The following is a 22,155-nucleotide window of genomic DNA, read 5'->3' as shown; positions in this document are numbered from 1 at the left end:
TTTTATAACTACGATCGATTCTGGATATTCTAGATTCATAACTTATATAAACATTCTATAAATTAAATTCTTATATTTATATATTATTATTGTTATTATCTTCTTTATATATAATAAAAAATGATTGTTTTTTAAAATTATTTTTAGAAACATTATGAGGTGTCAAGATCATATATTTTTTAAAAATGTTTATCTTTCATTTATGATGCTATATTTAAAAATAAAAACCCCTCACTTAATGCTTATTTAAAATTTCTAATCTCTTAAATTTTTCTATATAATATTTTGAAATGTTCTTTATATTTTATTAACGTAATAGGTACTCTTCATATCAAGTTATAATATATTAATAACAAAAATTAGATACATTTTTTTTGATTTTAAGATTTTAATTACAACACCCGGGTTGAACCATTGTTATTAACAAATCGATCATGGAATATTCTAGAATGTCGTGTATGTAAACGTTACCTAAATTCTTCCAAAAATAAAAAACGTAAAAAAAAATACCTTTTGTAACAAGGAAAGGAGTAATATACTTTTGCACTATATATATACCCCATTCAAAAACCCTGCACATTAACCAAACGAAAATCCTTCGAACCATAATTGAAACCTTAGAAAAACGTACCAAACAATTATACGAACAATTTTTCTTCGAATTATATAAAAAATCAAACATGAGTAACCAACCAGAATCATCATCGGATATGTAAGTCACATTCATCATATATTGTTTTCGTTTTATAATGTACTACTAGTATATTTTATATTTATTGCTTGTTAATCAACTATAGTCTTAGAATTATGGTTTTTAGTGATATTAATCTGTTTATTTATGCTGCAATCATAATATCTACGTTTACAATATTACAGTAAAGGAACAAAGCGTGATTATAGTACGGCTATACTGGAGCGAAAGAAGGCGCCGAATAGACTAGTGGTCGATGAAGCAGTTACTGACGATAATTCTGTTGTTGGTTTGCATCCTGAAACAATGGAGATACTTAAGCTTTTTAGGGGTGATACTATCTTGATTAAGGTAAACAAAAAAAAAAAAATTGTGTTTTTTTTTTTGTTTTTTTTTTGCTGTATGATATCATTTTTAGTTTTATTATATACAAATATATATTTATACAGTACAACCAAGCGGTCATACGTTGTAGTCCCGGTCCCCTTCCTTTTTTCGTTCAGTCTAAAAAATTATTTTTTTAGTGTTATTTTTAGATTTAGTGAGTATTGGCACGGGCACCCCTGAGTATTTTTCTTAGTGTTATTTTTTGGTCCCATGAGTTTAGGTCGTTAAATTGACATTGGTGGATTACATAAGTAAGTATGTAGCCGGTTTATCGTTCTTGATGACACTTTTTATAAGTGAATGCTAATGTAGCTGTTTCTTTATACAGGGCAAGAAAAGAAAAGATACAATATGTATTGCTCTTGCTGATAAAACTTGTGAAGAGCACAAGATCAGGATGAATAAGGTTGTCAGGGCTAACCTTAGGGTTAGGCTCGGTGACGTTATCTCTGTACATCAGTGCCCTAATGTTCATTATGGGAACCGAGTACACATCCTTCCTGTTGATGATACAATCGAAGGCATGACAGGGAATCTCTTTGACGCTTACTTGAAACGTAAGTTTTTATATTTCTGTAGAATAGAATGGCACTGGTTTATTGGATAATGTGCTGATAACTTATCTCCATTGTTTGCAGCTTATTTTCTGGAGGCATACAGACCGCTGAGGAAAGGTGACTTCTTTCTTGTGAGGGGAGGGATGAGGAGCGTAGAATTCAAAGTTATAGAGACTGATCCGGCTGAGTATTGTGTGGTTTCACCTGAGACCGAGATTTTCTGTGAAGGAGAGCCCATTAAAAGGGAGGATGAGGATCGGTTGGACGAGATTGGTTATGATGATGTTGGTGGAGTCAGGAAGCAGATGGCACAAATCCGTGAGCTGGTGGAGCTGCCATTAAGGCATCCTCAGCTTTTTAAAGCAATTGGGGTTATGCCACCAAAGGGGATACTTCTTTATGGTCCTCCTGGATCTGGAAAGACTTTGATAGCCCGAGCAGTTGCTAATGAAACCGGTGCTTTCTTTTTCTGTATCAACGGGCCGGAGATCATGTCAAAATTGGCTGGAGAAAGTGAGAGCAATCTTAGGAAAGCTTTTGAGGAGGCTGAGAAAAACGCTCCATCAATCATCTTTATTGATGAGATCGATTCCATTGCTCCTAAGCGTGAAAAGACAAACGGAGAAGTTGAAAGGAGGATTGTTTCACAGCTATTGACTCTTATGGATGGGCTGAAAGCTCGGGCTCATATTATTGTTATGGGTGCCACTAACCGCCCTAATAGCATTGACCCTGCCTTGAGGAGATTCGGCAGGTTTGATAGAGAAATTGATATCGGTGTCCCTGATGAGACTGGTCGACTTGAGGTTCTTCGTATTCATACAAAGAACATGAAGCTTGCTGATGACGTTAACTTGGAGAAGATCTGTAAAGAGACACATGGATACGTTGGAGCTGATCTAGCAGCTCTGTGTACTGAGTCTGCACTCCAATGTATCCGAGAGAAGATGGATGTGATTGATTTGGAAGACGATGAGATTGATGCTGACATTTTAAATTCCATGGCTGTAACGAACGAGCATTTTCAAACTGCTCTTGGTATAAGTAACCCATCTGCTCTTCGTGAGACGGCTATTGAAGTTCCCAATCTTAGTTGGGATGATATTGGAGGGCTTGAGATAGTTAAGAGAGAGCTTCAAGAGGTATTTGCTACTTTCTATCCTAATTCTTTTATCATACTATATAGAGGTCGTAATATGGGCAAGACCTGCAGCGGGTCAGATAAATTAAGGGCTGGTTTGACCCGAAACACTTCTTGTCAAAGTTCTCTTTTGTGTTTTCTAAACTTATAATTAGCTTGTCATTATTACAAGTTTTATATGATTACACACTAAAAATACACTATGATATCTGACCCGTCCACCAGCCCATTTGACCCATTTCAAATTTAGTTTTATAACCTGTGTTAATTGCTAACATCTATCATTCTGTAATGCAGACTGTTCAATATCCAGTGGAACATCCTGAAAAGTTCGAGAAATTTGGGATGTCACCATCGAAAGGAGTTCTCTTTTATGGTCCACCAGGATGCGGTAAAACGCTTCTCGCCAAGGCTATCGCCAATGAATGTAATGCAAACTTTATCTGTATCAACGGTCCTAAGCTTCTTACGATGTGGTTCGGTGAAAGTGAGGCTAATGTACGCGAGGTCTTTGATAAGGCTCGTGGGTCTGCTCCTTGTGTTCTGTTTTTCGATGAACTCGACTCCATTGCTACACAGAGAGGGAGCAGTCAAGGAGATGCTGGAGGTGCAGCCGATAGAGTTTTGAATCAACTTTTGACCGAGATGGATGGTATGACAGCCAAAAAGACAGTTTTCGTCATTGATGCTACTAACAGGCCTGATATCATTGATCCTGCACTCTTGAGGCCTGGTCGTCTTGATCAGTTGATTTACATCCCTCTCCCTGATGAGGGATCTCGTTATTCGATCTTCAAATCAGCTTTAAGGAAATCCCCTGTATCCAAAGATGTAGATCTTCGTCTGCTTGCCAAGTATACCCAAGGTTTCAGTGGTGCAGATATTACAGAAATCTGCCAACGTGCTTGCAAGTATGCCATTCGGGAGACCATTGAGAAAGTAAGTAAAAGTACCCATAACTAATAATAGCTTGTAAGGTACCTAGTTGATGTCTATCATTCCCATCCACTAAATATGCTAATTTGTGATGTGTTGCAGGATTCTGAGAGGCAAAGGAAAAGAAGTGAGAACCCAGATGCTATGGAAGAGGATTTGGGAGATGAGGTAGCAGAGATAAAGGCGGCACATTTTGAAGAATCAATGAAGTTTGCACGAAGGAGTGTCACGGATGCTGACATTCGCAAGTACCAGTCATTTGCTCAAACACTGCAACAATCGAGAGGGTTCGGTTCCGAGTTTAGGTTCCCAGAGAGAAGTACTGCAGCCGCTGATACTGGGTCAGACCCTTTTGCTGCTCCTGCTGGTGTAGCTGATGAAGATGACCTCTACAGCTAGCTTTTATAATAACCGTATCTAGATTTAGTAGTTAAAACTCTTTTTTCTCAACATATGTAAAGTTATGTACGTTGATCCGCTAGTTTTATGATGCTGGTTTTTAATACTTCTTTACCTTGTTGAGTTGGTCAGTACTTGATTGTTAAAAGATGTGCATGAGGTTTCTTTAGCTTGAATTGTCTACATCAGTTACCGGTCCTTGATTTCTCGGGCTTGCAAATCTTGAGGGCGCGCACATCAATCTGTGTGTCATGTTTTATGGTTTTTTGTTGGTTACTTTTTAATAATTTGAGAGTTCAGTTGTTGAATGTTAATGCTGAGTTACTGATACTTGGTTTAGAGGAGCCATTAAAAAGTTTAAAGTTAAATAATACTGGAATGAGTTTTCCATTTATAACTTGGAACAAAAGTTGTTGATCTCAATCATCTTCATGCCTAGACTTGACCATCTAATGCGAGTTAAATTTTTGTACAAAGGATGAAACTTTATCTCCGTAAGTTGTATATGAGGCCTTCAGCTAACATCACTTTTATTTGAACATGATATAACTAATGTAAATAGACTTTATTAATGACTAAATCTGAGAAGCTACATAGAAGTGTTGTCATAATCCCCATGCCGATTTAAGAAAGGCATGTTTAATTAAATCAGCATCAGCTATTAAAGAACAAATAAACGGTGCTGTACATGATGACATGATGTATAATGATAACTTATTCGTTGTAAATTATAAGAATGAAAAGTCAGCAGCCCATCGATGAAACTCCCAAGTTGTATACTAATCAAGATATGCCTGATGTCTATGTTTAAAATTCCACCACCGTTTCTTCTTCCTGTATTCTGGCGGTGGCAACTCTGTTAAAATGAAAACAAGTCTATCAGTTTGCCATTCAGTAATAAATGGAACGCAAAAAAATAGTCAATCTGCAACAAATATTTATGAAATATGTGAGCAAAAAGTATTACATACCTCCTTCGGGATATATTGAGTTGTAGTGCACCTCAGCCCAAAAGCTCAAGAAAATGACTGCAAAAGATGTAAAGTTATTAGTTGATAGAAAAAGAACATGTCATTTGATAATCAACGACCACAATTGTGTTGTATGGTAGAACTGAAAGACACGTGACAACTTGAAGCTATCAAAGCTCGACGGTACCTACTCTAGGTATTTAAAGAAACAGATAAGAACATTACCCCGTTTTGACTTTTGAACTTTCGGAAGAATCTCAATGGAACAAGTATCTTTAAATGAGGTTAGAACAAAAATTTTAACTCCATACTGCAGAAAGCATCAAACAAATCTGTGATGAATATTTAATATCAAAATAATAGTAAGTAGCCTAATCATGCAGGTCATATAAAAAGTGCAAAACTAGCAAAAGCCATTAATCCGATTCACATATTTATTTGGGAATTTCAATATTTGTATCCACAAAAAAGACAGAAATGTCACCATACCGAATCTGCAGCTGCCTGCAACGTGACATGATCTCCCCACTCTCCACTCCTATAAAAACATTAATCGAATTAATAAGTAGCAAAAGAAAGGAAGAAAATAAAAAAGATGAGTGCATAAAAAGGCGTTAATAACATACTTGGCAATTCTTTTTAAGTAATCACTGTATGCCATGGGTACATATCCTTCGTACATCTCTGAATGCGCTTTAAGCTGATCAATCATGTAATATATGTGCATATCAGAACTCACAAACTATCAATTAAAGATGGAAATTGGGTGGTTTGGGTAATTGGTCAAAGTGGGTCAGGTCAAATACAACATATATCTTCAAGTGATGGAATATATGGGGTCGGGTTGGGTCAACCGAAAACACATTTTGTACATTTTCTTATAGATGATTGGTGTCTTAAAATCAGATTACAGTCTTTGAATTTGTGCTAACTTTGTTTCTTACTAACCCGTTTGACCCATTACAGATAATACATAACCCACATCGACCCGTTTCTAAGTAAAACGGTTGAAATTGCCTGCTCTACAACCAACCAACATAAGATTCAAGACAAAAAAGACAATCAATCGTTCAAATCTAACCTGATTAACTACTTGTCGTCTCACAAATTTATGATGCTCTGGTGAACGGTAAAACTGATCTGATAGAGCACGAAACTGAAAAAAAAAAAATAGTTGTTGGTTCATGTCTACATGACAAAACTATAATCTAGAGAATGATTATAAAATAAAACAAAAATTCTATTTCTATAACTAATGATGCTGACCTGACAGTTACCATCGCCTTGAACTTTGGACTCGATCAAGTTATACAACTGTAATCTGTCTAACAACCTCTGATGATCAGAAGTAGCTTCATCAACTGAAGGTATATCTCCATTAACTTTGGGGATATGCTGCATCAGAAGAAAAAAAAAGTCCTCACTAAAATAAATTGCTACCGAATCATTATTTTTCAAGCGTACATAGAAGGATAACACGAGCAAATTCTATAAAATACGGCATGCATAAGTGAGGCATAGCCAATGGCGTGTAGCTCATTTGGTACTGGGTGGGAGCATCTTTACCACAAATAGCACAAGGTCTTGGGTTCAATCCCAGGCACCCCAATAGCCACAACCATTAAGTGAATCAGGTATCCACTCCACATTATGGATAGGCAGCCGATTGTGGGCCAGTTTGGGTTGTAAATTATCAATCTTTTGTCAAAAATAAGTGAGGCATAAATAAGTGCCGAGTGCCAATAAACGGACATCATAAAATCAAGCAGACAACAGGTAAATAAGGAAACTACTTATCAACACACAAATGATGCACATTATCATTAAAGAAAATAAAAAATGAAACAATCATTTATTTAGAAACAGATGGGAACTATGACTGAACAATATACTTTCTGAACTTACAGGAATGCGGATAATTTCATTTAGTCTCTTGCCTACTTCTCCATCAAGCTCAGAGTCATCTGTTATCTCTAGATTGTAAGAATACTCATCCCCATCATAAGATCTATTTTCAGGACTGGAGCATGAGCTCGATGGTCCCATATCCTCGTTTTCCTGTAACCTTGGCTCATCACCTGCTAACAAAAGTGTTACCAACTAATAACCATAAGTAAAACATGTGGCGATATTTTTTCTTTTTGCTATGTAAAGATTAAAGAGAAGCTTACTATAGTAATAATTATCCGATGATGGACCACCATACCAATCTTGAGTATCACTGGATGATTGCAAATGCTCCACGGAGTCAGATACTTGCAGATGATCCTGCTCTACATTGGATAATTCATTCCCATCTTCAATTGAAAGATCCAATAGTTCTTGTTGAAGAGAATGAGCCAACATCTCGTCATTATTGACATTGTTGAATTCATTCTCTTGATAACTACCTCCATTGTATTGTTCGTGACATATGTTCACGTCATGTTGATTACTATCACCATAATAAGTAGAGCTAAAAATTTGATCCACATCAAGAAAATTAAGACCCCATTTTACAACATCTGAATCCGGTTCGCACATACTTTATATTTCCTAACAAAACTCTCCCAAAACTGTTAAAGAAATCTGCACTGATCTTGTCAAGATTGCTACTCAAGCGTTTACCTAAATATACGTATTCTCCCTGAAATTCAGAACTGAGTCCAGAAAAACAGAATCAACAACACAGCTTCATATACGGAAAAAAAAAAAAAAAAGCAATTAATAATCTTGATTCGACATAAAAATGTTAATTTCCCAAAAAGTTTAGTCATGTAAAAGAAACCACATAACATTTTCATATTCATTCCTAACATATTGATAGCACACCATTCCATTAATACACTACTCTAACATGGTACCTCGATAAGTCAATATGGTAAAACTAATCTTATAATCGAAATCTAATGGTCAAGTGACGAATGTATGTCGTGTATGCCACTATATCTAAGTATTCAACTACCTATATGGCTATATTGCATACCAAGCACTTAACTTTTTATGGTTTTTATGAACAACATGAATCAACCAAGCACCTATATATATAATAGCATACTCCCTAAACAGTTATATAAATATAGAATAAATAAATCCTCTCAACAATTTACTGAACCAATCATAAATGTATGATTCATTTCAAGATTTGACATACAGTACAAAAATCAGGTACCAATCAAATTAATTAGCCTAATTTCTTTTATTTTTATTTAATGGTAAGCAAAAAGGTAACAAATTTGGCAATATATATTTATCATATATCAATCAAATAAATTCATATACATACATACATACAGATATATAGAGATAGAAGAACTATATATAAAGTTATTAAAGACTTATGCATTAAGTAATCTTGAAAACAGATAAAGATCAAAACTTGATTGATTATATATTGAATTTCAGTAAAATAAAGATTACCCATGATCATAAATATATATATAAATCGATTATTATTAGCAATAAATAAATCAGTACAATAATTATATATATAGAAATATATATAATAGAGAAAAAGTACAAGAGTTTAATATTATTTATTATTATTTACCATGGGATGTCAGAGTCAGAAAAGCAGCTTCATTTCTGATTGAAAATTCAGAAGTTGAATGCAATTCACCAACCAATATTCATTCATGTATATACAATTTATGATGTATACATATATGTGTGTGTGTGTATGTATAGGTGGACGCGGGGAGGAGATAACGAAGAAAGAGGGAATTGAAACAGAAGAAAAGAAAGGAAACGTGAAAGTGAAAGAATGGTGGTGTTTATATTTATATATACTTATATATATACATACAGTTTAACGGCGTGAAGTTATGTGTATTTGTATATACACGTTTTCCGTTATACCAAATACACGGTGATTCGCTGACGCCGTCTATTTTGGTGTTTTATGGTTTTTGGTTTGCCGTTTGGTTTGTTACTTGTACTTTCAAACTAAAATTTACTAAAGACAAAATGGAAGAAAAAACATAAAAACGGAGTATGTATAATTGTATGTATACATATGTATTAGGTATAGTGTATACAAACAAAGAGAGTTGTATTTTTAGGTTATACAAAGAGAGTAAAATTTTATATTTAAATTTATGTAACCTTATTATCGATTTTTTTAATCATACCGACTCTTTGTTGTGCAATTATTATAAAAAAAGGGGTGGTAACTTGTAAGGGATTGGTATATGTTGTTCTGGTTGATTAGAAGATATAGAATAGCCAGAAGTGAATGTGGAAGCGTGGAAAAACATCTAGTAATGTATTTAACCTCTTTTCTAAGTGTTGTATCGATTATTGAATGTTAGTGTTTTAAAAGCTTTCAAGCTGCCTTAATTACCACTATGTCACCCATGATATGGTTTTATATGTATGGTGTATAATCTAATTATTTTATTTTACATTTCGGTAGAATTCATGTGTATTAATTTGGATATATGTATGTTGTTTATATGACTAGAAGATATTTGTATAAGTAACACTCATCATAACATATATACATATGAGTAATGGTTGTCGAGACGACAAGTGGCTCTTGTCAACTTTGATTGATTAAATAGATTGATGAGCTAGATTAAACAGTTTTTAAGTTGAATTCGGATGAATCATTTTACATGGATCAAGGGTGTTTTTAGAAATGGTACGAGCTCAAATTTCGTCAGAGTCGAGAGTTCTAGCTTCTTAAAAACGAATTGTGGATGTGCATTAGTACAAGCATATTAAGTACAAGCCGTTAAATACGCTTGTGATATGTATTATGTGATGTTCATTGATCGATTCACTCATGCTATCAAAAAAAGGGCATGAGTTGTACCAACCTTGGAAAGTTGGAAGAAGTTAATTATACATGTACATATAAACATTAAGTAGTATTTTATATATAAAGTACTAAATCAGCATGATTAGATCAGTGGTAAACACCCTTGCCTCTGGAGACAAAGGTCATGGGTTCGATCCTCATCCCATGCAAAGGTTGGAGGGCCTTTTCTACCATTTAGGTAGGAACTGGAAGCAGCCTCTCTACTTAGGTAGAGGTAAGGTATGCCTACATCTTAACTCCCCCCATACACCGTCGAGGTATTGGGGCTCAAAACCCGCGAAAGGCGGCACTGAACAGTTACTTTATATATAAAGTACTACTTTTTATGCATGTAATAAGATACCAACGACAACCTTAAAAGTTGTCATTATCATTTTCCGTAGATATATGTATTTTTGTTTCTTGTTGTTCTTTCTTATAGCAATAGTAATATTGTTATCATTGTTGACAATTTTTAGACTTTGTTCATTAATTGTGTTTCTCTAAATCGAAAAAAATGGATTAAGATTAGCTAAAATGAAATGGAAAGTATATATATGGGGAATAGTACTGAAGCTGTGAAACACTTGTTGTCTTGTTACATCATAAACTAGCTCATCTGTGACACAAAATTTGAGATACACATCAACTTATAAAATGTACTATATATATGAGCGTACATAACTATTTATTACAATAATATACAGTAATAATTAATTACTTAATTTCTGAATATCAAATATACGGAGTACTTTACTATAATTATTATTAGGGTTTTTCTAGGCTGTGCCTAGTAGCACATGATTTAAACATTTAATTACATACACGTTAGTCATATTTACCATTAATGAACTTTGTTATCTTTTGTTATTATAATTCTATCTTTTAGTTTTCTTTGATACCTTTGTTTATCTAATCTAATATTTTACATATATTTACAAGTGAACTGTTGTTTTTAACGGAATTGCATTCTAATGAATCACGACTCACGAGCTCCTCATCTTTATATCAATTCTAACATATATGACAAATATTATTTGAAGATATTTTAATTTTTCTTTTTAAGAAGTTGATAATAATACGATGTTTTAAATTATATCTTCAAATATTTCTTCCAGGTTTTTCTATAGCTATGTTTTAATAGTCATCTTCACTTTTAAAAAACCAATAACTATACATAAACAATTTCTTTTTATTTGAATGAGATTCCCATAGATCAAAATATTACAAATGTTAGTAAAAAAAAAAAAAACAATCAATTTCGATGAAAGTTCAAAGAAATTTTTTGATAAAGTTTTCGTGGGTCAATTAATGTTTTCTTAGTAAAGAAAAAGTTTTTGTTTTTTTTATCAAAATTTTGCAAAAAGTAATGGATTTTAAATACGAAAAAGAAGTTTGCCAACAAAAATGGTGAAAATAAAAATGACAAGAATTTTTTTTGTCATCGACAAGGAAAACAGGAAGTTAAATTAGTTTACATCGTTATTTTTTTCTTTTTAAGTTGATCTTGCAATAGAATATGTTTGAAAAATCTCAAATTCAATATATCATGTTAGAGAAATATAAGGGGTTTTGTATGAGATCATTATCACCATTAGAAGTCTAAATTCATGATTTTTTAACCTCATTTGCTTTTAAAAAGTTTCAAAAAGAGTTATTTGTACACTTTGTACTGTCTGTCGAGTTTCTAGCACTTTGCTAGTGACTCTTTCGTTTTGCTACTACAAAAAAAAAAAAACTATTTTAGAACATCGAAACTTTAATCCTATTTTTTCTTTGAATTTTTAAATATAGTTTGTTAGGCCATCCGGAGCAAGGCATTATTTTATCTTTTTTTGTGTCAAGAAGTCTTATAAAGCCTTATAAAGCCATGTACATTTGCCCCAAGAGGCTTTATTGATTAAAAAAAATACTCTAGGCTCCTTGTACAAGACGCTTAAAAAAAAGAAAAGTTGTGCAAGATTCCAAATGGCTACATGCAAGATTCCAAAGTTTTGTTAAACAAAACATAAAACAGAAAAATAAAAAATACATGTGTGGCCCACAAAAAGGATATTATGAAGAAGTCTTGCTCCATGTGAATATGGAAGAAAAGCCCTTGATGACTGGACTGACATTTGTCAAAAGATGCTTCTAGGAGGGACTTTATGAGGAAGTCTTGCTCCGCTTAGCCTTAACAATGCAATTTGAATGAAATATGTGTTAGTTTTCAGTCTTATCCTTTTGTTTATTTAGATTAATACGAGCATTTTATGTTTCTTGAGACTTTTCCAATAATGTCATGACTATACTTTAAAAAATTGATAAAAAAAAAAACAAAAAATCAGATAAGAGTTATCATAATTTTTGGTTTAAATTCCATTATTCGTAATACTCAATCACTAGGATTTATGAATATACCATTAAATAAGATACGAGTATCAAATTAAAGGGTAGAAATGGAATAGAAAATTTACCAAGTCTTATTAATTATGAACATCACTTATAAATAGAAACCTGATGATAATTAAATGTTTAAATCATGTGCCTACTAGGCACGCCTAGAAAAACCCTATTTATTATGGGAAAAATAAATATAATGTCCTGACATTTAAACTTGGATGTGAAATCTCTTGCATACTAATTTTTAATATTTTTTATTTTAATAAATAAATATTTGGGATCCCATGAAATTTATGAATTAAAAAATCAAGTGTTTCACACATAATCTTAAACACGTACCTAACAACCTTATATAATCATCCCTAATTATTATATACGAGATCAGATTAATAGTTCTAGTTAGACATATAATTACCACCATCAATCATGGTCGGAAATATTCAAAAATGACCACTGGGAATAATGTAGTTTGAACGAGTAAATTTTTATTCGAGGAATTAAAAAATTAAATTCACATTTATATTAGTACAACCATAGGAAGGATTGTACATTGGTATGATCTGATGAGAGTACTCCTTTTCATTCAAAAGTTTTTAACTTTGACATAAAAACCATACAAAATAAAATATCAGCCATGAACTTTAATGATTTTGAGGTAAGAACACGTACGTACACTAACAATATGAGTAAATTAACAAAATATGCTTCTGTATTGATAAGATATATTTTAAATCGGGAAGTTTTTATATATATAGGTTTAGGTATTTGAAATTTCAGAAATAAATTTTGAAGAGATTTAGACCGATAACTTTTTCATCATATTTCAGATTAGTTGACATGTTTAATACTTTCATTAGACATTTTTTACTTCATCTAGATCAGTCTTTATCCATGAATATCCTTAGATAAAAATGCAATTTTTTACATCACGTCTTTATTATACTTGTTTATATCGGAATGAGTTGAATACAGTTGTTGTTACTGTACTTCTTTCCTTCTTAAAGAAAATAATAATAATAATAATAAACATATACACTGGCCTAGAGTAAATATACATAGCATATATCATAATTATTATTATCATATTTATGTTACCTTTTTTTGATAATAGATTTGACTCTCGTTCGAAAAGTGACAAACACCAAAAACCTTAAAATTAAAGTATTAAAAAATTTTAAAAATCTCTCGATAAAAAACAACCAAATTACTTTCTTCCGCCAACTATGTTGACAATGTAAATACGAATGCAAACATTGAAATTATATCTGTAAATTATAATTCTTGTGCATAAAAGCTATATTACAAAGGGGAAATGATATTTGTACAATATATTTTAACCATTTACAATAATACATGTATCATGCAGTTGTATTTCATGCATAAAAATCTGTGGTAAAATTCTGTTGTAAAAATATCACTTCCCATTACAAAAATACAAATTAAGTTTGTCATTCATATTTTTTTCTCTTCATTTGGCTTACAAAATTTTGGAACTATGAAGTACGAAACTTATATAATCATTGTTTTCCATAGTACAGTTTTTACACAAAAACAGATGACATAATTGAATGCTGTCAATGTACAACACGATTCTTGATTAACAATGCCGATTCTGGTACTCAGAATCTCCCCACACGAAATAATAATTTATAATAAATGATAATTGATATGTTAACCAAACATTCTTTGAATACTTAAGTTAATCTAAAATTTGAATAAGTGATAGAAATAGTTAAGGTTTAAGTAATTTCAATTTGAATAACTAGATGACTACTCACACGTACGATAGAAACAATATACAATATACAATGTGTCAGGAGTCATGACGACGTTGATTTCACACCAAATACTTGTGTAAGTAAATAATATTTGGATGGATTAAAAAACTAATTAACTAAATAATATAAATGATAATCCATCCAAATGCCATTTAATGAATACATGCACTAATTTGTTATCGGAAATAAGTGTTACTATATATATTCGTTTTATATCCATCAACCATCTCGAAAAATTGATGATTTCCTTTTGTTATTATCAATAAAAAAAATTCATGTCTGTTAAAAAAAAAAGAAAATGCTAAACAAAAACCTTAAGGTTGTACTTAACGTGCATAAAAAGATTGTACATTTCCATATTAAAAGTCCATCCATAAATTTTATGATAAGTGTACAATCAATTAATACACGTTAACGAAACAAAAATACTATTTATTGTATGATAGCTTGTTACATGCATCATTTTTTACTGGAAGGTATTATTATTATATGCATGTCGACAATCCTTAAGATTGTTAGTTTTATAGTTTAAACTATATTTTTCAAAAGGATAGAGATCCTTTAAAGTTATATTTTTCAAAAAGTAAAGGGATAATGACTTGTGAGTGTAGCTAATTAAGCCAAAATGTCTATGTAATATAACCATCTTTAAAGTCGTCTATGCAATGCAGCAAAAAACGTATTTGTGTCTATCTAATGCATGTAACCGGCTAACATACCAGTTGTCGGTCACAATGTAAATTAATACTCCAAACAACTCATAAATTCCTTATCCCATTTAACAAAAGATCAAAAATCATTACAGGGAGCGAACTACGAATCTTCAATTCCATCCTCTTTCAATATATACATATACATATATCTTAGAGATTCAATCCCATCTTCTTTCAATAAATACATATACATATATCTTAGAGATTCGTAGTTGGGAACTTAATTAGGTTTTTCATTCATTAAGCATTTGAAGATTCTTGAAAAATACAGAAATAAAGCAATTTGTGATGTAGGTCTGATCGAAAGAAAGTTTTAATCCCACTTCCAATCTATATCTATTATCTTTCTTGTAATCATGTTATACTTTGTTTTCCCAGATCCACATACATATATCCCACTATATCACCAATTGAACACAATTCATAAACCGTAAAACTCGTCGAAGAACGAGACTTGAAGTCGTACCGCCGCTAAGAAGCTCGTCGGAAAACAAAAATATTAACAAAACAATGAGATCTCCAACCAATAGTGAGTGGCAGTGGTGTTGGTCTTGTTAACCTTCAGCCACCATTATACCATGGCGGTGGTCTTGTGTGTTTCTCGATTTGGTATGTGTGTGTGTGTATATATATATATATCATTCTTCAGTATGATATGTATATATTCGATTAGGTTGTGTGAGTAAATATTTTGACTGGATGGATTTGTGATATATAATGGAGATTAGATATGTTGGGTTTTGATTTTGATTTGGGTAGATGGATCTTGTGAGATCTGCTTATTTTTTTTTTTTTAAAAAAAGAATTTAGATGGAAGATGAAAAGAAAATTTGAGAGTTTTTATTATAAAAATAAAAGGAAAAAAATTGGTGACCGATAACCTATAGATTAGCCGGTTACATGCATTAAATAGTCACAAATACATTTTTCGTTGCATTGCATAGCCGGCTTTAAGAATGGTTACATTACATAGATATTTTGCCTTAGTTAGCTACACTCACAGGTCATTATCCCAAAAGTAAATTTAGTTATTACTTATTACTTGTAAGGAAAAGAGAAGCCACTACCACTTTTGTGGGGTGGTAAGAAGCTTAGTCTTCTTTGGAGTACACGAAGGTTCGAGCCTCCTTCAGAGCATTATTTGAAGATTTTTTGCTTTTAAAAAAAAATAACAAAAATAAGGAAAAAAGAAAAAGTCTGGTTGAAACTTTATGAGGCAAAATCCATATATGTGTAAGTCATTTCTACAAATTTAATTATTATATTAATTTTGAACCTACTAGAATTGATTGTTTGGTTTGGTCCTTGTCCCCTTTGTTGTACTTCTTTGTCATCATTCCACAAAATAGCGCTCGTGATTTCCGCGTGGTTGAGGCCCTTTATTTGACTGTGAATCTATAAATTCCTAGTTTTCGACTTTTCGTATTATATGTCTCATATGATTATTAACAGATTAATTATATATCTGATTTATTTATTGTAAGGAAGTTGATAATAACAATCTTAAAAGCTGATAGTAATAACTTACTCCCTATTACACATAAAAGTGATAGTTTATATTAATTATTAACTTTTAACTTCTTAACAGCAAATTATAAATTTTGACAAATCTAATTTCCTTTAAGAACGTGCCTTATACCTTCGTTCTTGGTTCGTTCAAGGATCCGTCCTCCATTGTACACCGCGGGGTTGGACTAGTCTTTGGTCTCGCCCCTCCCCATTCGTCCCCCCAAGGATGAGTGATTTGACATCTTTTTCTTTTTTCTTTTTTTTTTTTTAAAATTTTGTGAGTGTATAATTAAATAAAATGTGGGTCCAAGACTAGTCTTGAGTATAAGGTTGGATTTAAAGGGATTAGTCCTTGCATAATTTTTTACTGATATGACGCTGATTATGACTAGTCCTTGTGAGAATGAGTCACGGCATAAGACAACCCCTAAGACTGATACTAACAAAAACTTTTCTTAAAAAAATTGTTGCACACATTAACAAAAGGAAGAGTTTTTATGCATTAAGCCTAGTTATCTGTTGTAAAGTTAATACTATATTTTTAATAAAAAGACATCATATGTTTCATTATTTTTTTTAACCGTATGAATAATATATTTTTGGGGCAAACGGTTACCCTATGATGTCATCACTAAATTCGTTGAATTTACTTTTATGATTATATATTTATCAGACAATTTGAAGCACGTTTCATAATGTTGGGCTATACAAAATATTGTAGTATACAAAGCAGATGTATTTCTTTAATCATAGATAGTATTTCTAATCGTTTTACTTAAATACTTGTACCTATAGACGTATTACGTATACCACAAAATACTCATAATTTTCTATAAACCTTTCAAGGTAGGGTATAAACTTCAATTGTGTTAATCAGTTAACAGATGAGGTAATGGGCTAAGCTTTAATTCACAAGCCCAAACTCAATGCCAAAACAAGCCCAAACTCTCTTTTAGTTTGTGGTTATTAACTTCAACATTAATAGGTACAATTTAAAAGTTGAAACCACCTCTTATATCTATTATTACAATATTACATGCACTCTCTTGAAATACGAAAAAAACGGTTTCATCTATTACGAAACAACGTACCCACCCGTTACAGCGGTGGTGGAGGTGGCAGCATTGGTGGTGATGTAATGGCGGCAACGGTGATGGCGGTGACGGGTGGTTGTGGCGAGCGGCGGCGGCGGAGGAGGAGATTGGTGGTGGCGGTGACGCCGGTGAGTAGTGAAAATTATTGATGTAATGTGGCATGATGTATGATATATCATGCATTAAAATGTGTACATTGTTAAAACTTAAAATCAACATTGGAATTTTAAGTTCAATGTTGAAATCAAAAGTATTGATGTGATGTGGCTATAAAATATGATACATCATGCATTCAAATGTGTATATTGTTGAAATTTAAAATCAATGTAAAAATATTAAATTCAAAGTTAAATCAAATATAGATAACTCAAACCACTGGGTTAAACCCCAGTGGCCATGGGTGTTTTACTAAACCTGCTATGCAGGGTCCCGGAAGAGTTTACTCCAAGGTCTCAAGTTCGAGTCTTAGTAGGTTCTTCTTGACGGTATTTTCCAATTAAGATGGTGGTATGGTGAGAAAGACTATTTAAGATCCGCTTAATACGAGACCTTTTCGTTGTGCAATTAACACACAACATACGCGTCTGAGTTAAATTTCATTTAGTAAAAAAAAAACAAAAGTAGTATAGATAACTCAGATCGCCTATACCCTTAAAAACAAGGACCCCATTGTTCAACATCACATAAAAAAAAAACATAAAGTCGTTGGAAAATATTCATACGGAATAATCTGCTAGTCCCGTTACATATAATTTTAGGTTCTTTGCTTAACTTTTAAAACCAAAATATTAACTGATTGGATCGCAAAATTTGATCATATCTACCCAAACTAGACAGTCAGCTAAACAGCTTATTAATGCCAACGCCAAACACAGGACACCACACAACATCATCAATGTATGAGGCAAATGAACACAACACAAAGCAGTTTGGGTCTGATCCCGACATTTCCGAATCAATGTACAGCCAAGCAATTCATGCCGAAATCAAATGTACAAGTGCTCTACGGATAGACTCATACAACTTACTATAATACACAGGCTACACAAGTTACTTCACTTGTATCTAAGATACAAGCAAATCCCTACAGTATTTGAGCCCTTTTACCTCATTTGATAACCAAGGCACACCTTTCTGTACATCGGTCAACAAGGACAATAACATCATCTGCTACCATACGCTGCAAAACTCATCCTTACGAACTTTAATTCAGCATGTTGATAAAAGCTTTGGACGGCAGACTCTAGAAAGATAAGCGGGTTCTGCAGGTTGAACATTAGGAGACCGCCTTTCTGCTTTACTTCTAGTGTCTTCGGGAGTCTTTCTATTCTGGTTGGAACCCACAAAAACATTCTTTGGCTCGATACCCACTGGCACTGAACTTCTGATAGGTGGTGCAGGACTGTTGGGTGACGGACCAGCAATGAGTTGGTTAACCATTTCAAGAACCTCACTCATCTTTGGCCTTGATTTTGGGTTTCTAGACAAGCATCTATTGGCTATAATGGACAACTTTTGTGCTGATTTTAGTGAGTACTTACCCTCAAGTCTTGAATCAATGATTAAACGGAACTTTTTGGAGTCTAGGTAGGGCTTCACCCATTCTAGAAGTTTCTGCTCATTCTTGGGACGGTTTTTATCCAATGGATGCCTTCCGGTGATAAGTTCATATAGAAAGACACCATAGCCCCATAAGTCACTCTTGGATGTGAGATGCCCTGTTTGGATGTACTCTGGAGCTGCGTATCCCATGGTTCCAACAACCTAAAGCATATCACAGAAACTTAGAATTATCATGATGAGGACTCGCTATATATTGTACAGCATCTAAGATGCTCTTTATCACAGAAATAAAGGAATCTTGTGAAACAGAGTCAAAGTATCGACGATATGCAAGACAACGATACTCAAATTGGTAGGTGAATAAAAGTTGCAATTTTCATATGACCACCCAGAATGTAAACTATAAAAGATCTTTCAACTGAAAAAGCTATAGCTAATAAAGTCACGTACCGCAGTTGAGACATGGGTGAGACCTTCTTGGGGACCTAACCGAGCCATTCCAAAATCTGAAAGCTTAGCATTCCAATTTTCGTCAAGAAGAATGTTGGAAGATTTGAAATCTCTGAAAATAATCTGCAAAATCCAGAGTCAGAAGATACTGTAAGCTTCCTCATTTGCAATTTAAATTTAACAAGTCTGGCAGAACATTAATATACCTGAAAGTCCATTTCTTCATGTAGATATGTTAAACCACGAGCAGCATCTTGAGCAACCTTCAGTCTCATGGCCCACGAGAGAGTTTCACCAGACCTTGAAGATAAATGATCCTCCACACTTCTATTTGGCATATACTCATAGACTAGAAGCCGCTGTATTCCTCTTTCATCATCTTCTGCACAATAACCAATTAACTTGACAAGGTTTGGATGCTCAACCACTCCGAGAACATTCACCTCTGTTACCCACTCTTTGTGTCCCTGTTGCAACATGATCATCAAGATTACTAACAAAAGAGTATTTCAAGTATTTTGACAGGTGCTAAACTTATAATTGTTTTCTCATTTCTCAACATACTTTGGTGGTAATTCAAAATTTCCGTAATTACAAACATCAATGAGTTGGTGCCTATTTAACTTGTATCATTCAACATGAAATTAGTTTAAACCTGAATGTCAAAGTGCGTCTTATTTATATGGAGTAGGATAATGTAAGCTAATACAGAACTTATATCAAGATGCATCCAAAATGGGGAAACTTTTAACTTAATAAGTCAGGTATAGTATTTATAAGATTTATAACTAACTGACACGTCTCGTTTGATATACCTCCATAAAAATTGGCGCTTACAAGTCTGTAACAATCCCATATAGTTCAATCTTTAATGTCGTTACTACAATGTTTTTCCAACAAACATAAAAGCAAAAACAATTTGGGAGCTGAATATGATAGTCACAAGCATAATGTAAAGAGTATAGCATTGAGAAACAAAGCTTGCCTGTAATCCTGTTCTACCCAGCTGTTTTACGGCCACTTTAATCCCTTTAGTATGATCTCGAGGGTTCTTGACGATACCAGTGTAGACACTCCCGAACCCACCTTCTCCGATCTTTGCTGACAGGCTAAAGTTCTTGGTAGCTGTCTTGAGCTCAGAAAACGTGAACAATCTAAGATTACTCGTCCTTAGAGAAAAACTAGGAAAATTTGTGCTTCCGGATGATTCCATGCTAAGATCAGAGACATTTTGAGAGGTGAATTCTGACCCAGACCGTCGAATATCACGATCTGTAAATATAGAACTGGATGAATGAGCAGAAATCGATTTTGTTGGAGTTTTTAACGTTTCGCCCTTTTTCTCGGTGTAAGAGAACCCAAAACACTTCATAACTGCTCAATTTGTCTTCTAAACTATTGAAATTGGAACAAAAATTAAGACCAGCACACTACATATTTGTACCGAAAAAGATATAAATTTATCTAAACATCCATCTTATCAACAATACCATCTATTTGTATTTGCAAAATTTCTAAATCCCACTTATTATTTCAACATTAACACACAAAATACATACAAACCAAACCTACGAAACCGCCAAAATTTGCAAACTACCGAAAACAGATCAACGATTGCCTGGGTATCATGCTAATTGCAATAAGCTTAGCAATGAACAAAGAAATATCGATTCTCGTTTTTCTTTTCACATTATTTAACCTTTAATTAACATGTTTAGATCATCCGAAAAATGTATCCACAATGTACATTATGCTATTGCCAATTTCCTAAACAGCTTCAGATATTTCTGTTTTCTGAACATGTAAGTTAAATAAAAGGGTAAATGCCCAGGAACCCGTTAGTCCCATAGAGAAATTTTTCCTCTCAAGCTAGCAACCTTGCAACGGTGCCTGGCGGTGAGACCCTAGAAACCTTGGCTAGTTGAATATGCTTTTTGCAGGGATTCGAACCAGGGTGGTGTTCCCACCAAGTTACTTTTTAGGGGGGCAGGTGGCCACTCGGCTGTAACCGAGATGGTTTGAACATGTAAATATGTAAGCAAGCATATACAATTACTAAGCCTATCTTCTGAAAACTAATTCATTACAATCAAAACTAAATAAAAGCAATCAGCTTGAAACTCAAAAACACTTTCTTTTTTTTTGTCCACATCAATGTTGTGTTTTACACAACTAAATAAACCTCAACATCGCATAATCAAAAATAACATAATGCCTTTCATTAAAAACTCATAAAAGACTTAAAACATTATAAATTTAAGCAGAAGGTCTCACCTTTAACCAACAATACATACATATTTAATATAAGAAATACCAAATAAAAAATTTAAACAATCAGAAAAATAAATGCAATCAAGTATATCCATTTACTAACAATTATCATTTTATAAAGATATTAATTATGATCAAGACTAAAACTAAAAGGAAATAACTTGATATAAAAAAAAACATTTTCTTGATATTATAAACCATAAACTTTACACATAATTAACAATCTAACACAATCTTTCATAACAAAGATTCAAAATTTGCAAAAAATACAAACAACCCAGATGGAATTACACACAAATCTATCATATTAAAAGTGTACAAAAAACAAGAAAAAAAACTCACCTTTAATCACCTAAAAACTTGTAAAATGATAATTACACGCAAATTAGAAATATCCAAACACCCAAAAGGCTAAAGGTTGAAACTTTTTAATGTTTGGTACATGCCTGAGATGTAAAATGATTTGTTTTTTAGAAATGTGAAATGGGTTTGATTTTTATTAGAAAATGATGAAGTACAGAGGTTGGCGTATA

The 22,155-nt window shown here is 32.9% G+C and overlaps 3 protein-coding genes across 5 annotated transcripts; 1 reads left to right on the top strand and 2 right to left on the bottom strand.

The window, feature by feature from the left end:
- The first annotated feature begins 680 nt into the window (after positions 1 to 680).
- LOC122581388 (cell division cycle protein 48 homolog) lies at positions 681 to 4,217 on the top strand. Its single transcript, XM_043753611.1, has 6 exons — positions 681 to 712; positions 877 to 1,042; positions 1,407 to 1,635; positions 1,717 to 2,777; positions 3,074 to 3,715; positions 3,815 to 4,217. Exons 1-6 carry the CDS (start codon positions 681 to 683, stop codon positions 4,109 to 4,111), a joined length of 2,427 nt encoding a protein of 808 aa, XP_043609546.1. The 3' UTR covers positions 4,112 to 4,217.
- Positions 4,218 to 4,657: 440 nt separating this feature from the next.
- On the bottom strand, positions 4,658 to 8,811 carry LOC122581389 (OVARIAN TUMOR DOMAIN-containing deubiquitinating enzyme 12-like). 2 transcript variants are annotated; one of them, XM_043753612.1, is made up of 10 exons: positions 8,612 to 8,811; positions 7,254 to 7,721; positions 6,988 to 7,163; positions 6,349 to 6,477; positions 6,164 to 6,238; positions 5,709 to 5,782; positions 5,572 to 5,620; positions 5,308 to 5,392; positions 5,083 to 5,139; positions 4,658 to 4,967 (listed from the first exon to the last, which is right to left on the bottom strand). In XM_043753612.1, exons 2-10 carry the CDS (start codon positions 7,603 to 7,605, stop codon positions 4,891 to 4,893), a joined length of 1,074 nt encoding a protein of 357 aa, XP_043609547.1. In that variant the 5' UTR covers positions 7,606 to 7,721; positions 8,612 to 8,811; the 3' UTR covers positions 4,658 to 4,890. The 2 variants fall into 2 exon arrangements, with proteins under 2 accessions (XP_043609547.1, XP_043609549.1); XM_043753614.1 differs by having other exon boundaries at positions 6,988 to 7,160.
- A 9,442-nt stretch (positions 8,812 to 18,253) lies between these two features.
- Positions 18,254 to 22,155, bottom strand: LOC122582222 (serine/threonine-protein kinase PCRK1-like). 2 transcript variants are annotated; one of them, XM_043754583.1, is made up of 5 exons: positions 21,965 to 22,155; positions 20,337 to 20,746; positions 19,558 to 19,818; positions 19,352 to 19,474; positions 18,254 to 19,102 (listed from the first exon to the last, which is right to left on the bottom strand). In XM_043754583.1, the coding sequence occupies exons 2-5, from the start codon at positions 20,721 to 20,723 to the stop codon at positions 18,548 to 18,550; spliced, it is 1,326 nt and encodes a 441-aa protein (XP_043610518.1). In that variant the 5' UTR covers positions 20,724 to 20,746; positions 21,965 to 22,155; the 3' UTR covers positions 18,254 to 18,547. The 2 variants fall into 2 exon arrangements, with proteins under 2 accessions (XP_043610518.1, XP_043610519.1); XM_043754584.1 differs by having other exon boundaries at positions 20,337 to 20,741.

The sequence above is a fragment of the Erigeron canadensis genome, chromosome 9 (assembly GCF_010389155.1).
Source record: "Erigeron canadensis isolate Cc75 chromosome 9, C_canadensis_v1, whole genome shotgun sequence".
Taxonomy (NCBI): Eukaryota; Viridiplantae; Streptophyta; class Magnoliopsida; order Asterales; family Asteraceae; genus Erigeron; species Erigeron canadensis.
Note: the sequence above shows the minus strand (reverse complement) of the source record. Positions and strands in the feature narration are given on the sequence as shown.

Excerpts from the sequence above, each read along its gene's own strand:
- LOC122581388 (XM_043753611.1), top strand. The coding sequence starts at position 681 with ATGAGTAACCAACCAGAATCATCATCGGATAT. Across the intron at positions 713-876 it reads CCAGAATCATCATCGGATAT|TAAAGGAACAAAGCGTGATT; the intron begins GTAAGTCACATT and ends ACAATATTACAG. Across the intron at positions 1,043-1,406 it reads GTGATACTATCTTGATTAAG|GGCAAGAAAAGAAAAGATAC; the intron begins GTAAACAAAAAA and ends TTCTTTATACAG.
- LOC122581389 (XM_043753612.1), bottom strand. The coding sequence starts at position 7,605 with ATGTGCGAACCGGATTCAGATGTTGTAAAATGGGGTCTTAATTTTCTT. Across the intron at positions 7,164-7,253 it reads ATCGGATAATTATTACTATA|CAGGTGATGAGCCAAGGTTA; the intron begins GTAAGCTTCTCT and ends CACTTTTGTTAG. Across the intron at positions 5,140-5,307 it reads AGTTCAAAAGTCAAAACGGG|TCATTTTCTTGAGCTTTTGG; the intron begins GTAATGTTCTTA and ends CATCTTTTGCAG.
- LOC122582222 (XM_043754583.1), bottom strand. The coding sequence starts at position 20,723 with ATGAAGTGTTTTGGGTTCTCTTACACCGAGAAAAAGGGCGAAACGTTA. Across the intron at positions 19,819-20,336 it reads TGGGTAGAACAGGATTACAG|GGACACAAAGAGTGGGTAAC; the intron begins GCAAGCTTTGTT and ends ATGTTGCAACAG. Across the intron at positions 19,103-19,351 it reads TCACCCATGTCTCAACTGCG|GTTGTTGGAACCATGGGATA; the intron begins GTACGTGACTTT and ends GATATGCTTTAG.